This window comes from Pelodiscus sinensis, chromosome 2 (genome assembly GCF_049634645.1).
Source record: "Pelodiscus sinensis isolate JC-2024 chromosome 2, ASM4963464v1, whole genome shotgun sequence".
Lineage (NCBI taxonomy): Eukaryota > Metazoa > Chordata > Testudines > Trionychidae > Pelodiscus > Pelodiscus sinensis.
The window spans coordinates 96,406,700-96,424,478 of NC_134712.1; the positions used below are offsets into that span (position 1 = coordinate 96,406,700).

The window sequence follows — 17,779 nt, forward strand, 5'->3', positions numbered from 1 at the left end:
CTTGCTGCTTTGGAGCAGGCACTTGATATCTGGCAGGGTATGGCTCTGATATTAGGGAACGTTCCTCTCACTGACTTGTAAAAATCTGATCAAGTTATAACCCTTTTAAAAAAATCACCATTTGTACCATTCGCCCCAAATTCCATCCACCATGAGCATGTGCCAGCCTGGGGCTGAACAGAACTTTCTCTGCCATTGAAGTCCTGAGCTTCTGCAGGCTGTGCCAAGTATGGTTGGAACTGAGGACAGGGAGCCTGTTTCTTCTGTGCTTTTAGTGATTTCCTGATCATCAGGCTGGGCCTATGAAGCAGGAAGGGAGAAGTTACCTGATATGAATGCAGGGAGGACAAGAGCTGAAAGTGCTGGGTATAAGGTATGAGGAGCATACTAGGATTTGAAGCCTTCTGGGGCAGTTTATGACTGTAGTCTGGTGGTGTAAGGAAGAGGGGAAGTGGGCCTGGGAGGTAGGGTGGGAGGCAGGCAGCAGCTGGCTTGGCAAGGACTGTGTATCCGTTGGATGGGGGTAACGAGATGAGGGAGAAGGTCTGACATATTGGAAGAAGAGTGTGAAAAGTGACTTTGGTTGGGGAGCATATGGAGGAAAATTGGAACTGGGAGTTAGTGGAGACAGACAATGCAGGTGGGAGGACAATTGGAGGATGGCGGGAGGGGAAACACATCCACTGGAACTAGGGCTGGCTGGGCAAGGAGACCATGAGGAGGAAGAGAGACTGTGAGTCAGGAAGGAGACTGGGACAGGACAATGAGGCTGGGTGAGAGAGACTAAAACTGCCTGCGCAAGAGACTGCCTAGTGGCAAGTGAAACTGACAGAAGCTTTCCAGGAGAGCTGGCAGGGCTAAGTTCCATGACTCTGCCTCACTGCTTCCCTTACCACATGGCTGCAGATACTGGGCATCTTTACTGTCCATCTCTGTCCTCAGAGGTAGGAGGCTGAGCACCTTGGCTCTCTGCCTCTCCAGCGAGGTCGCAAGTTTCTTTTCCTTTTTACTGGCTTCCTGAAATTGACTACCAGGCACAGAGAAGCTAAAAGATATATTTTGATTCTCTCAAAACATTTTTTCTCAAAAACCGCCATCCTGCTAAAGATTTCTTTTTTCTTTTGCCACTTCATTCTGGTTGGGACAAAAACAATTTCAAAAAGCAAAAATTTTCACAAGAAGTGATTTTGTTTACTAGCCTGCACTAGCTGCCAGGAATATTATGAAACAAGCAGAGGATTAGACATAGAAAGAGAACAGCCTCATTTTAATGACAGTCACATGCTGGCATGGAAGTTTGGATTCTATCTCTGACAGTGTCACTGAGTTCCTGAGTGATGCTGAGCAAGCTACTTATACTGAGTTTTTCAGAGATGCTTGGTAATTGAGTATTCCTCACTTTATATGTGTGCAACTGAAGGCAATGGGAATTAGATTGCTCTATGATGCTAAGTACTCTGAAAAAATTAGGTCTTGATTGTCTCAACTTGAGTACCTAAAATTAGTGGAGACTTTCGACTTTAATCTCTCTGTGCCTCAGTTCCCCATCCAAATCGAGTTAATATCCCCAATTCCTTGTTTCACAGATGTTTTGTGAAGATAATTAATACTTGTGAAGCACTCACTATAATGATGCCACAGAAAAGCCCACAAAAAATTAATCTGTCTTCTAAGTAAGGTTTGAATAGTGTGCAATAAATAAGGTGGAGGGATCCACATCTAACAACCAGAATAAAACAAAATTCCTGCTCATTAAGTAAGCACTGTTCATTCTGTACAGTGTGTGAGGATTGGGTCCTATGGAAATAATGGAATGTGTTCATGGAAATAAAGACTGCATCATAAAGCATATGTACAAATAGGCTGAATTAAGGTTGCACAGGCAATGGTATTTCTGATATTTCCTACCTTTTGAATGTTTGATCATTCTACCTAAATAATGTTATTTTAAAATAGTGGGTTTTATTTTATGTTTTATGTCTTTTATTCTTTGTTGTGAGAAGGAATATTAAAAATGTAGAACAATATAAACTGATCCCTAGACTTAAAAATGTATCACTGATTTTTCCTAACCATGGGTGCAGGTCATTCGGTATTTGAGTGTCTCCTAAATTGGTTCTCAGCTGTGCTCCACAGAGCTGGGCTGCTGATGACTGCATTAAGGCTGCCTCAAGAGCTTTCAAGTCAGCTGCTAGCATCTTAGCATACAGTGTGACCTCTCCCCACCGAGAGAAACTGGATAGCATGAGAGTCAGAGTGGTCTTGTGGTGGAAGGAGTTGGTAACTAGAGAAGTCCATGCTCTGGCACCAGCTTAGCTTTTTTTAGTCCATCCATAAAATAAGGCTGATAATTTTTGCATTCTCTTCTTTATCTCCTCTGGTTCCCCATCCCTACATATTTCCCTCTTTCAAAATATGGTATTTTCATTGATGAGTCCAAGGAAGGAAAGCATTTCTATACTGACACTCTTGTTAGTAGTGCCCTTTCAGGAAGGAGGAAGACAGGTTTCACATTTGAGCCCAGTGCAATGCTTCCTCCTCCCCTGCAAACAGGCTGCTCTAGTGCCGCATGAGCAAATAGCCCACAGGTAAGGTAGAGAAGTTGTAATGAGAATAAAGAAGGAATATTTTGTAATTAAGAAGAGGCTCATTATATTTGAAATTGCAGATTGTATTTGCTCTTCTGTTGCATATGAACTGAAGATCTGGCCTAGAAGCTTTCTATTTTTAAAAATTATTAATGCAGCATGTATTTTCTTGACCTGTTTTAGGAGAGAAACCATTCCGATGTGATGAGTGTAATTTTGCTTCAACAACGCAGTCACATCTGACAAGACATAAGCGTGTCCATACTGGAGAAAAACCCTACAGATGTCCGTGGTGTGACTACAGGTAATATGTTATTAATAATGAGGTGATGAAAGATGTTAAGGTGATCTGATCAGGTTCATATGAAGGCAGCAGTGAAAATATATTGCCATTAAAATGCCATCAGTAATCTCATATGCAATTAGGAAGAGCATTTAAAAATTAGGCTCAGAGTATTTAGATATTACTTTATAAAGAAAAATAAATGATGGGAAACTTTTTAGTGGTAACATTATAATGCTAATATTGAGTGTTTGTTTCACAGCTGCTCTGATGTCTATTAGAATTCTCCATGGTGAGACTACTTATCTGCATTGCCTTTTCAAATCAACTCCACTTTTGAAAATTTTCTCGGTTGAGTTGCAGCCATTCCACCAAGAAAAAAAAGCTGCCCCAAAAGGCTTAGCAGTCTGAGCACCCATCAAACACATAATAAAAGTGGAAGCAATTGGAGTTAATTAAAGTTAAATTTTTTGCTACAGTTTTTCCTCCTTCTTGCCAAGCTAGATGATTTGGAAAGTTTGGAAGAACAACATTCTGAGTTGCAAGGAGATACGACACTAAAAGCCATCCTCTTTTGATGATACCATTGCTGCATTATTAAGCATGCAAAAGTCAGGAAAAGAGAGAAATTAAGGTTATTTGTGTAAGCTTAACTCATCCACATAAACTTTATTATGTGCATTACAATGGCGTTCTTAATTAAATGATCTCATACTAGCTTTCGGATGCATTTTTGAATGCATTTTTAAAATCTTGTAGCATTGGGTACCATTCTGTGTATGCTATACAAACAGTGCATGAAAATCATTTACATGCAGCTTACAAGAATTAATTTTCAAAGTTTAAGAAAAAATGGATAATATATTTAGGATATAATGACTATACTCATGTCATTATAGGGTTATCTCAATGCATGTATGTGAGCGGAAAGTTAAACTTGTGAATGCAACTCTGCAGCATTTTTTGACTTTTGAGTGCTAAATATGCAATCATAATGTTCTTTTAACATTTTTATCTAGCATTTAAAAAAGAAAAATACATAATAAAGGCTAGAAATTCCCAGAGTGCCCCTGCCCCATGAAGCATGAATTTGATATAAGGAAGTTATTGTACTGCACTTCTTAGGACAGGTGTGGGCAATATTTTGGTAACTGGACAAGGGCTGCACTTTTCTATGAAGGGTACAGTGTCTGAGACAGAGGTTGGGAGCAAAAGGGGGCCCAGAGTAGGGGATTAGGATTCAGGAAAGGATGTGGGGTCCAGGAGGGAATTCAGGTGAAGAGGAAGGGGTTGTGACCTGGCTGCGGAGCTTGGGATGCAGCAATGGGTACAGAATTGGGGAGGGGTTATGGATGTAGGGGCGGATTCTGTCCTGGGGGAGGGGTGTAGGAGGGAGTACAGGGTCTGAGAGGGAGTTTTAACCTGGGGCAGGAGGTGGGGAGTAAAGAGGTACAGAGGATTTGGGTGGTGACCTGGTTCAGGAGTTCTTGAGTGGACTAAGGAATATAGGGAGGAACTGGCTCCCACATTTGGAAAGCAGGGTGAGGGACCTGCTGAAGGTAGAGAGATGGAGTGGGGTCTCCTGTGAACTCAGGAATAGGGCATCCGCCTCTTGACCAGAGGGTGGTGGATTCAAGTACCCCCCAGCACCCACTCAGGCAGTGGCCTGGCAGCCAACATTAGTTGCCTCAGCGATGGAGCTGATGCCTGCTTTAGGAAGGCAGGATAAGGGATGCCCTGAAGGTAGGAGTGGTTTCTGTGGACTAGGCAATAGGACATTCTCCTGAGGAGCATAGGGTTGCAGGTTCAATTTTTTCCCTGCCTCTGTCCATCCTGGAAGTGACCAGAGAGCCAACACAATATAAGGGTACAGAGGATTTGGGTGGTCAAGATGTGTAGTGAATTGTTGCAGGAGGGGGTGAGATGCCAGTGTAGGTTCTGGCCGGGAGATGCTTACCTAAGTGGCTTCTGGTCAGCAGCCCAGCAGGACCCTCAAATAGGCTCTCTGACTGCCACAGCCCTAAGCCACTCATAGTGGCCAGCTGCTGGGGTCTTGTACCTCTCTGCTCCAAGTGCCCACTAGGGTGAGACGTCACACGCTGCATGCACTCCCAGCAAAAGTATTGCAGCTCTTGCTGGCCATACACCACAAAGTCTCCTGCTTCATGTTGCAAAGGACACCCAGTACCTAGAGGCACATGGCTCCAGCTGCTGGCCGCTTTGAGCAGCCTGGGGCTGCAGTAAGTAGGGAACCTGCCTGAGGGTCCTGGTGGGCGGCAGGCCATATTTTGCCTGCCCCTGCCTTAAGTGCTTTACAGTCTCTAATTTACAAGTGCAGATTGAAGTGAATGGAAGGCTTTCCAAAGACTTCAATGAGCTTTGGATCAGGCAGTGAAGGCAGGGTTTTTATGACAGGCTGTAGTTAACCATACACAACCTGTAAGCATCACCTGGTAAGAATAATGCTTACAGGTTAACCATTCACATCCCTACTACTGAGATGCTTGGGAATGCTAGTCATTGTTCATGTAAGAGTTTGCAGGATGACGCTCTGGGTAAACAGTGAACAAGTGGACAGCTCCTCCAGAGATTTACCTTTTTCAGTGTCTACAGTACAAAATTACATGTTGATTGCACTGTTGTGGTAGCTGCATTGTTCCTGGGCAAGATGGGTGGGGTAACATCTTTCACTGGATCAGCTTCTGTTGGTGAGACACAAGTTTTTGAGCTACACAGAGCTTTATTTGAGGTTTGGGGAAAGTACTGCATTGTCTTAAATATTGTGTCCTACAAGATGTGTAGTGAATGGGGCTAAACTGTTGGCCAGAGACAATTTTCTAAATGCCCTAGAGATCCCAGGACATAGACTGTTTTTATAAGTGTTTTAGTGTGTTTGTAGTTATATTTTTAGAGAAGAGACAGAGCAAAGATCTAAAATTTATCAGACTGTGTAGAAAGTCCTCTGGCATCCCCTACTTCCCTGTTCATTTGGAAATAATTGTCCTATGCCTAACCTATCTCAGCTCTCCTCTGTCATGGCTCCCTTCTGGGCCAAGGTGACTGACTCTTTATCCACGTGGAGGGTGGTACACTCTTTAGGTACCGACTCATGCTTCTTGTGTCTAGCAGGAAGTTCTTTTGGAGTGCTGGCAGTGGTGCAGAAATTCAAGCTGTTGCTGCAGTTGAGAGCCAGAGAGGCACCCTGCAAGGCTGCTGAGGAGCCAGGAGTGGGGGCTGCTGTGCTTAGCATTCAGTATTCCTGTATGGAATGCATACAGAGATCTGCCTGCCTGCCAGCTTCCACAGGCCTGGGATGGTAGCCAAAGCTGTTGGCAGCTGGTTCTCCACTCCATCTTCTTCTCCTTCCTTTTTTTTGAGTGGCTAACATATTGCCCTCCTCTTAGTTCTCCCACTTCTGTGCTGGGACTTTAACATGTGGTGCGCTTCACATTGATTCAGTAGTAAGCCAACACCTCAGCATGTGTTATTTTGCTGTAGGTGCCACCTTATAGAAGAATGTGGAATTGAGGCTATAACTAGTTTGTAGGCATTAGAGAAATTTTTGCAGTAGTAAACCTCTTAACCTTCATATGTTCTGCTCAGACTCTCCTGTTGATAATTATCAACCGCCTACTGCCAGTCTACTGTATGTCCCCCCAGAACAAGTGGTTTGGTCATTGCTAGACTACGTTAAATATTATTTTGTGGTAACCCTTACAAGTGCAGACTTTTTAATAGTAATCACTTTCATTTCAATGAGAGAGTAATCCTTAGCTTGTGTGTACAAATGTATTAGTGTTCCTTCCACTTTTTTCCTTCCTGCTTTGAGAGGTAGGTGACATCATCTCTGTATGCATTACATTAGAGACAAAACAGGTAAAATAATATCTTCAATTGGAGCAACGTTTGCTGGTGAAGAGGCAAGCTTTCTGGATCCACAGAGCTATTCTTCTGTAGGGCAATTTGGGGAGCTTTAGGATGAAAGGGTTCTAATAAAGAGTAAATATGAATTTAGAAACTATTATGATTAAAATGTGGAGACAAAAATGGAATAAACTATAAGACATGTAGGGAAAAAGATTGGCTTGAGCTGAGTAAAATAGAAAGGAGAAAAGATTCTCAATAACTCTCTGTCAGCAAAGAAATTCCTTTCTTAACTAGGGAAAAGCTTGAATGGCTGTGATGTGCCCATGTGAATAATAAACTACTTTCAGATTTTTATCATGTAAATTATATAATTTTTAATTAATATATATTCCCAAAAAGAAAACAAGTGTAGCATTGGATTGTATATACTTGGTTGATTTGTTTATATAAGCTATGTATATGACTTTTATCTTACATTTGGCATCTTTTTGCATTTTGACCTTGTGATATTTACTTTTAAGCTTCTAAATTCCTAATAGACAAATGCATTACCTCAGTGAAAAGAAATTATCTTATGATTTTATGTATCTGGCACTAGTGTGAATAATTATTATTTATGAAATAAGGAAAAATCTTAAAATATGAACAATTCTCATTTTAATTTTTTTCCAAAAAGATATATAATTGGTCTTTTCATCCCTGATTTTTTTTCAAGTTTGCACTACTAATTTAGCCAATGACTCCTTCAAGACTATTTAAATGTAAATATATATGATTGTCTCTGCATTTATGGTCTCAAATCACAATATGTCTTTTACATTATTAAATCAATATTCTCCATTATGTAAAAAAGTTATTCATTGTTAATTAATGTTCACCACAATTTTATAATACAGAATTGGTCTCATAAGGCCCTCTTCTATCATTACTTATGCAATGTTTCTCCTAGATTTCTAGGTCATTTAAGAGAGAACTGTTATGTGGCTAAAATTTTTAAATTGCATAACATTGCAGTTCTACTTAGAAAAATATTATTTGCATTTTCTAAGGGACACATTGAAAAGAAAGGAGTTGAACTTGTTGAAGTTGGTTCTGTGTCTGTATACTTTGAATAGTATGGATTTTATTTCCTGAGGTCCAGCTTTTCAAACTTATCTATGTAAAATGAGTTCTCATATTTCAGAAGTGCTGGCATCTCACAAATCCCAGTGAAATCAATGGGAGCTGCAGATGCTCAGGATTTTTGAAAATCAGGCTATTTTTAGGGTTGCCAGGTATCCGGTATTTACCCGGACAGTCCGGTATTCGCATCCCCCATCCGGTAAAACCTTAAAAAACCAGAAAATACCGGAATTTCCTGTTTTCCTCGGACGGAAGCCCAGCAGGGACAATTTTCCCCTGCCATGTTTGGCAAGGGCGGGGAGAGTGATGGGCCATTTAAAGGTGCAGCACTCCCCCCCCTCCCCCTTTTTTTCTCTTTTCCCCCAGTGTGGTGGTGTGTTTTTGTTTTGTTTTTTGTTAAACCATCTGGGAACCCTTGCTATTTTTATGCCTAAATATAGATTTAGGAACCTAGTTGTGGGTATAAGTCTGAGGCCCATTAGAACTTACTGTTTCATATAACTATCCCCATTTCATAGACCAATAATAATTTCCATTCACTGGAGAAGATCATGTACATCTTATTACAAAATGGATTCATATGAATTTGTCAGAGGATCATATGAGACCCAATCCTGCTTTTCTAGCACACCACTGAAGTCTATGAAAGTGCATGAGAAATGTAGGATTGCTCTTACAATAAATTTACTACACATTGCCATAAGTTACTGTGACCATGAGATCTCATGACAGGTATAACATTAACTTACTGTGTGTCACTACTGTTCTTTAATTAATGAAAAAGACATTTATTCCTCTGGGATTCCACTGAACAGTTTACAATCCACTCTTCATTTTGCACACAGTACTCAGGATAAAATGGAAGGCAGCATCCATAGGGTTGACAAAATGTTTTGTGGTAATAGATAGGAGACTTTTTACAAGCTTTACAAAATAAACTGCCAGCCCAGCAAAACAGCATTAATTCCATAAATGCACCTTTCTGAAAAATACATCACTTGTGAAGGATGTCTTACAAGACTCAGGATAAATAGCATGCATTTTTAATATAATTATGTAAACTAAAATAAATATTTTACATTTATTATGCATAATAAAATAATTAGACAACACTCCGGAAGGGATTATTGCATCTAAAATTCCAACTGCAGAAGAATTCATTGTGTAGTTTTAGCTGCAACAGCATCCTGTGTTAAGGCAAGTGACTCCATAGGGGCTAGTTTTCTTTATTTTTTTCTTTTTCTTTGACAGCATCCCTAGGGAGTTCCTATTTCCTTTTGACTTATTGTCTATGCTTGTGGGTTGTAAAATAAGGACTTTTTAATACACTCCAGGATTTGCACCCCCCGTCATAAAAATGTGCAAAATGTTTTACTTTTATATGTAGTATAGTTGTCTTCATTCATTTTTCATCCACCTTAAGGTTATTACCTCAACATTTGTTGTACACCTTGGCTATAATAGGAATACCGAAGGAATACTGAAAATTCGCAGATAACAGTATTTAGTTATCTAAGGCCAAAAATTGAGTGTAAAGCTCACCTCTTGATGAAATGGTAGAATGCAGTGGTTGTCGTTAAAAAGTTACCATTTACATACAGTTAGTCCATGAGATGCCACAGTTTCCCTGTGCTTAAACAGGATACATGTGGAACTCTTTGCCAGAGGATGTTGTGAAGACTAGGACTTTAACAGGGTTAAAGAAACTAGATAAATTCATTGGAGGGTAGGTCCATCAATATTTTTTTAGCCCGGATGGTTAGTGTTATATTGTTTGGAGTTACAGAGTTTAGGAAGAAATCATTTGAAACACAGAGAGCTATAATGGAATAAAATGGCAGCTTGCAGCCACAACACAGAACTAACTAGTACCAGCCCATACCAGCTAGGCTGACCCCTAATGACCTAACTCAGTTGCTATAACAACAAGAAGATCTATATCTACAACAACCCAATACACAAAAGGTAGGAATGGTGTCCCTTGCCTTTGTTCGTCAAAGGCTGGAAATGGGCGACAGGGAAGGGATCGCTTGATTACCTATTCTGTTCACTCCCTCTGGGGCATCTGACATTTGGCCACTCTTGGAAGACAGGATACTAGACTAGATGGACTTTTGGTCTCACTCGGTACAGTTGTTCTTATGTTCTGTGTAATACTAGGCAAAACCACTCATTTGCATATTAGAAGAGCAGCATAAGGCAAACTGTTTACAATCTCTGTGTTATCAAGCTGGGTGTAGGGGTAATAAGTTATGTACCGACCAGTTCTGGCACTCAGCAAGATATGGAGAGTCTTCCATTCCTGCTATAGTCACTAGGGCTGTGTCCAGACTCCATGCCTCCGTCGACGGAGGCATGTAGATTAGCCAGCTCGGAAGAGGGAAATGAAGCCGCGATTAAAATAATCGCGGCTTCATTTAAATTTAAATGGCTGCCCCGATCTGCCGATCAGCTGTTTGTCGGCAGATCGGGAGAGTCTGGACGCGATGCCCCGACAAAGAAGCCTTTCTTCATCGACACAGGTAAACCTGGTTTCACGAGGCTTACCTGTGTCGATGAAGAAAGGCTTCTTTGTCGGGGCATCGCGTCCAGACTCTCCCGATCTGCCGACAAACAGCTGATCGGCAGATCGGGGCAGCCATTTAAATTTAAATGAAGCCGCGATTATTTTAATCGCGGCTTCATTTCCCTCTTCCGATGTGGCTAATCTACATGCCTCCGTCGAAGGAGGCATGGAGTCTGGACACAGCCTAGGAGTAGTTGAGTGCACTTAACATCTTGGAGGAGATCTACTAAATATTTCTTCAAGAACTCCTTTTAAACGGGAAAAGCTAGGACTACCAGATTCGCTATGCAGCTTTCTCTTATAATAACTTAAAGGAAGGTAAGGGTTTGGTTGTGCCAGGAAAATGGGATGTGCCTGGAATAGGATCGTTTCTCATAAAACCATACAGAAAAAAGAATCATCAGGCAGGTCTCCATCCAGAAGTGCCCCAACCTCCAGCCCCCTACCTTCCCCTCCCGGTTCATATAGGAACATTTCTGTCTGTTCCCCTACATCAGGGAGCGAGGGAAAAGTGTCCCCTATGCTCCCTGGTCAGAGTGAGGAATGGAACAAACTGTGCAGACTAACCTAGACATGTCCCAGATGGGTGACGTGCACCCTTCTTCTGTTTGTACTTGTTGGAGCTGCAGCAGCCATGGGGAGGCGTTTTTCACCTGGCCTCAACTGCTGTGGCAAGAGAGGGCTGGGGTAGTCTTCTCTCCCTGGGGCATGCTGTGTACTGAACCTCTCATCCCAAGCTCCACCCCAGAGCAATGATTTATATGAAAGCATGTACATTTTCATTTTATTTTCTGAAACACAAAAAGTAATTGAGTTAAGGATCTGAGCAGTACTGGGTAAATCTTCTAGTGACATATAAAAAAAGATGTAAATAGAAGCTTTAGAGGGAAATTCTGCACTTCCATGTTTCTGGATCCCAAAAATGAGCATCTCAAAGCAATTTCTAATCTCTTAGGTTATGTCTACGCTTACTTCCTATCTTGAGATAGGGATGCAAATGTAGTGTACCGAAATTGCTAACGAAGCACAGGATTTAAATATCCCACGATTAATTAATATAATTGTGTCCGGCCGCCATTTTGAAATCTCATTATTGCAAAATAAAATGCCCCGTGTAGCAGCGTTATTTTGAGAGAGAACCCTTCTCTTGAAATAATTGTTAAACCTCATTGTATGAGGAATAGCAGCATCAACCAAATTGCTGCACCCTAGTTCCCCCACTGTGAATCTGGGAAAGAGAATTGAAGGCTTCTATTTTGCATAATGCAATCTTCTTCAAAAAGGTTACTATAGTTTTCCCGATGTACAACTTCTCATTGTCCTGAGCACTGTCTCTTGGAAAATTTTGGCAATGTTTGGTGTGACAGAAACATGTCACAGAGGGGTGCCTGGGAGCAAAAGGTTAGATTGCCATCATGTGTGTCTCTTTATTCCAGAATGCCATCCATAATCATAATTTTCCTCCCTTTAAAAAATGTATCAAAAATGTCCTGCAAAACAGTTCACTAGTTACTACGGTCTGTCTCAGTTAGAATCATGGAACCCACACAGGTCTATAGTATTGTCATGAATGTTGCAAACACAGGACAAATAATCCTCTGGTATTTGCAGAGCCACAGGACAAATCATGACAATGAGGGACATGAGGATTTCATAGAGGAGAGATTGTGAAAACCAATTCAAATTGGTTAGTGGTGTTCTCAGAGCAGCTGCAGATGGTGGAGCTCTACTTCAGGGCCACAAGTCACATTTATAGTTACCTAGAAGTTCAAATTAAGATACACACTGCTAGCTACATTAACTGCATAGTTGGAGTTGATGTATCTTAATTTGATCTTTCATGCTGGCTTCACATTGGGAGGTTGATGGGAGCAAATGCTCCCATTGACTTACCTTCTCATGAATTGAGGAGTACTGGTATCAACAGAAGCATCCTTCTGTTCATTTTAATGGGTCTTTACAAACACCCTAAATCGAACAACGGAGTGTCCATCTTCTTGCTACTATAGATGTGGCCTCAGAAACAACAGTGATTGCTGTGATTATTTAAAAATTCTGGTTTGTGACTAGGACTAGCAGTTGCAGAACTTTGGGTTCTGCAAAACCACCTCTCTGGACCTGGGTGCTGAGCTCGCCCTATCCCACTGTCCCAGGAACACCAAAATAAGAGCTGAATTGACAATAAAGAAGAGAGTGGTGATAACCTGTGGAAGCTTGCAATGCTAGTTTGCTACCAATCAGTGAGAAATTATTTTGGAGTTGGAAAATCTATTGTGGGGCTTAGGGTCGTGCAGCGTGCATGGCCATTAATCATTTCCTGCTATGCAGGACTGTGACCCTCAGCAATGTGTAGGACATAGATGATGGATTTGCAGCAGTGGGGTTGCCAAACTGCAGTTGGGCAAGAGATAGCATGCATATCCTATTTTGGCACAAGCCCACTTTGTCATGGAATACATCAACAAAAAGGGCTGAATTTCTATGAGTATGCAAGCATTGGTGGATCATCAGGGACATATCAGCAACATGAACATTGGCTGCTTAGTGATGATGATGTATGATGTTTGCATCTTAAAGAACACAAGACCGTGCAGGCTGGGACATTTTTTTCCCTACCAATGGAAATACCAGTAATACCTACTTCTTGCTCCTCTGGCTCATGAAGCCATACACTGGCCACATCAACAGCACCAAAGAAGCATTTAATTACCAGCTTAATCGTTGCAGAATGACAGTTTGAATGTGACAGTGGTATTGTTACTCACAAGATTGGATTGCAGTGAGAAAAACATCCCAGTCGCTGTGAGTGTCAGGGGGCTGTGAACTTCCACAGGCACTGGAAGGAAACTATAACTCCAGGACATTCCAAGTTGCAGGAGTTCCACACTGCTCCCAGCCACCGATGGCGGTGGGGGCCCCCACAGTTCTGGGCCACCATGGATAACAGGGGAGTTTGCAGCTCTGAGCCATCATGGACAGTGGGGTCTGTTGGAGTTCCCAGCTGCCACGGGTGGCAGAAGCTCTGAGCAGTAGGCAGCAGGGGGGATACAGCACTTGAAGGTAGCAGGGGACTCTGCAGCTCTGAATCAGCAGGGTCTTCCTCAGCTGGTTAGCCACCAGAGGCAGCAAGGAATCCCAGAGTCCAATCAGCAATGATGGGTGCTGGAGCCTTCTCCCTCCCCATTTTGTCATAGATATTTTTAGTGAAAGTCACAGACTAGTCATGGGCAAGTTTCTCCATCTAAGCTGTGCAGCAGCATGGCCTCGCAGCTGCTTAATCAGACATGGCTGATTAGGCAACTATGGGCCTGTGCTGCTGCGCAGCTTAGGGGGAACCTAGGTCAAGGTCTTCCATGAGTTTTTCTTTATTGTCTGTGACCTGTCCATGACTTTTGCTAAAAATGTCTCTGACAAAATCTTAGCCTTAGTCATCCACTGTAATGTGGTATGATGACTTGTTCTACCCTGCCCTGAAGCCTTGGGGGTCTCTCAGGGCACATCTCTATGTACCTAAACAAACTGCTCTGCATCTCTCGCCTCCCCTCACCTGCTAACACTACAGGGGAATGAAAAGCAGATCAGGACTTATATTTCTTTGTTGTACCACTCCCTCTTCCAGTAACCATAAATTAATGAGGAGTCGATATCAGCATCTTGCTATGCTGGGGACAGGGACCATCTGTACATTTAAATACTGGAATGGAAAATGCATTCATGCACTTACTCTGTAGTTCCTTCTCTTGCATCATGCTCACACGTGCCCAGCTGCAATGGACTTCCAAAATCTTCCTTGTTCGCATCATAGACTCCCAGTAGCATGCCTCCTCCTCTTCCTCCCTTTCCTCAGAATTCATATCAGGAGTCTGTGTCTCAAGCTCCTTGGAGGTATCTACAGTGCTCTGTGGAGTGCTGCATGGGTTCCTACCAAGTATGCTGTGCAGTTTCTTATATAAGCAGCAGGTCTATTGCTTGACACTAGATCCAGCCGTTGGCCACTCTGGCCTTCTGGTATGCATGACTCAGTTCCTTTGCTTTTACGCAGCACTGCTGCTGATCCCTGTCATATCTCTTCCCCCTTGCACTCTGCTTATAGGTATCCACATTTCCATTATGTGAAATAGAATCTATAGTTGCTTGTGCACAGTCTCTTCTCTCCACCAGCCCAGGAGATCCTACTGCCTTCTCCAGACAGGAGCATATCTGGAGGATGTGGCTGATATGGTTAGCTGGGTAATTGCAGACTACAATGGAGAGCTGAAGATTGTAATCACCAGTCTGGGCAATCAGAAAAAGGCATTTCAGAAATATGTGTGACTTGTAAACGAGAGGTGGCTTCCATTCTGCATAACTCATGGGTAGTGGAGTTCACAGTAAAGACTAGACTGGACAGTGTTGGGCCTTGTGGGACAGCTCCTGGAGGACATTAAGGGTCAATATATGGCATGTGGAGTCTACACTCACCCAGGAGGTAGATCAGAGAAACATAGAACAGTAGAACTGGATGAGACCTTGAGAGGTCATCAAGTCCAGTCCCTGCCCTCAAGGCAGGACCAACCACTTGGATAGATGTCTATCCAACCTGCTCTTAAATATCTCCAGTGATGGAGATTCCAGAACCTCCCTAGACAATTAACCACCCTGACCGTTGGAAAGTTTTTCCTAATGTCCAATCTAAACCTTTCTTGCTGCAATTTTTGCCCAGACTCAGTGCCTTCAGTGATGTGATGTTACTACATTGTTGTAATGAGACACTTATATCCGTGATAGAGTAATTTGACTATGCATATGCACAACTAGGTTGACACAAGCAACTTCATCAACCTAAAATTGTAGTGTAGAGCAGAACTTACACTCCACTTAAAACTAAAGCACCTTCTATGGGTTTCCCCAGTGATTTCAGCAATATTGCCAACGCTAAGCATTCAAATATTATAATTCATATCTTCAGATATTATGAGAGTGGCTTAAAAAACAATAAATGCTAGATTCTTTTTATTTGACTTTTATTTTTTGTGTCTTTAGAGTTCACGTTTTCTGCCTTTTCTTTATAACCATGAGGGCTCAAAACTTTTTTTTTTTTTTTTTTGTAATGAAAGCAGATTCTCATGAAACCTGACTCCATCAGCTAGGGCTTTAAAAAAACATGAAATATTCTGAAGCCCATCATAAACTTGTGACAATTAACAATATTGTCCCGGTCTCATTTTTTTCAGATGAGTACCCTGAAGAAGAACTTACACGTGTCATCCTTTAAAATTCCCATTCCACATTACTCAGACTCTTTTAACTAAGAGCAGAAGTTAGATATGTTTAAAAATTAAATGTTTAAACATTTTAAATGTTTAAAAATTCCATATAGTTAGTCTCTCACCAACTTCTTTCCCCTTTAGTCCATTTTGACCCAGTGTTCATTCCCTAACCCATTCACTCTTACTGTGGCCTGCCTCTCATCAACCCATGCACAGACATCTTATATTTTTACCTCTTTAGTTCTTCCCTTGGCCATCCAATACTCTGCCTAGTCCCCAGTCTCTCATTCCTACTGGAAGTCTGTGTCTTGCCACTCTGACCAAGATATGAATGTCCCATTTTCTTAGCTCAAAACACAAGGTATTTGATTTCAGCAAATTGGGGGTGGGTTGGTTAGAGGGGGAAACTGCACCTATTGCAGAGGAGAGAGCTCTAATACTGTTTTCCATTTGCACTATACATTTTATCTCTCTCTACTCAAACTTTTGTTTGTCTTCAGCCCACACAACTAACCACCATATTTTTCTCTCTTGCATGCATGCTCAGGTTGGCAAACTATGTGCAAATTCAGCACAAACATTCCTTTCAGGTTCGTAATTAGTAATGTTAAATTATAACTTGTAGGGTTAGTTAGAAATCTTTTCATTTAAAGTAAATACAGGTTTTAAGGCAGTCTCTCTAAATAAAAAATGAGGGATAAATCTGTGATCTTCAAAATATGATTTCTACCAAAAATACTAGCTACATTTTGAATTATTTGTGTTCCAAGGAAATTTGTTATATATTTAAATACAAAATCTCCATATTGCCATATATACTCTTTTACTTTTTAGCATAATTGAGGCAGAAAATAAGCCTTTGGATTGCTGCTTAAGTAACATGGTCATTTTGAAAATAAAAAGGAACGATACATTTCTTCTCTTTTATTGCCTTTTAGAGTAGGATCAAAATATAGATATATATACTTATTTTGATTCCTGGTTTTTGGTCCAAATCCAATAATTATAAAAAAGGCCAAAGCTATGTTTGGGAATGGTCATTCTATAAGGAATTGCTCTGGACAATCTCCTGAGTGGTAGTTAACTATTATACATATTGTGGTAGAGATGCAAGCCTTAGAGATGAAAATAAGAAATAATGGTTTTGAAACTAGTCTGTTGTGTTGTCTTATTTCCCAGGCTTAAAGCTTTTATCATGTAATAAAGTTGTTGAGTTTAATTCTCTGCAATCCAGAATATACTCCATCTTGTTATACATACACAAACCTCATGTACTGTATAAAAACATGTTAGAAGATTATTTTTGCAGTTGCAAAGTCAAGTACTCCTAAAATTGGAAAATACCAGAGTTAAGGTTGCCTGTGGAATTTTAATTTGACCCACTTGTTAATTTCATTATGATACAGTCTTTAATTACATTTTATTTTTCACCAGGACCTCTTTCCCATCTGATATAAATGGAGCTACACCCATTTACTTCAGCGCAATGGCACCAGGCCAGTTTACATCAACTAAGCTCACAGCCCTGTGCCTTTTAACATTCTAACATCTTCTATTCTTGGGCGGGTGGAATTTTCTTTTGTATGGGTTGAAATTTCTTATGTGCAACACCAATATTGAGGTAGTGTGTGGATGTGCACCACCAATACAAACAAAACACACACACATACATATATTTTAAGCAGTCCATATGGGTGGAAGAAAACATCTGTGTCTATTTGCCATGAGGTACCCTTAGTGACTACAAAGGTGCTGTACAAAGACAGGGAATTAGCCTTCTTCCACTCCAGGAAGAGTAGAAGCCCCAGAAACAAATTAACACATGGGTTTGGGGTTTGTAGACAGATGCATGCTTCAAAGAGCTTGCAAATAACGTTTAATCCTACAAAACTAGAATTACACCTAGTGCTTGCTACTTCTGACTCATAGAGCCAGAACTCTTCCACATAGCAAAGATCTGGCCTTAATGCAATACACTTTACCATGTATTAATTACACAAAATTTTAAAAAATCATTAAGTTTGGAGTTTTAGATATCTGCACACTCCAAAAATATGTGTTAAAAGAATCTTTTTCTTTCTTATTTTAAGCCATTAACGCCTAT

General features: G+C 41.1%; 1 protein-coding gene across 1 annotated transcript in view; it reads left to right on the plus strand.

The window, feature by feature from the left end:
* The window catches only part of ZNF407 (zinc finger protein 407), a 454,103-nt gene that overhangs the window by 271,383 nt on the left and 164,941 nt on the right, over nt 1–17,779 (plus strand). Inside the window, exon 7 of the mRNA XM_006121401.4 lies at nt 2,772–2,892. Within this exon, the coding sequence (XP_006121463.3) occupies nt 2,772–2,892 (121 nt within the window). The remainder of the gene's footprint in view (nt 1–2,771; nt 2,893–17,779) is intronic.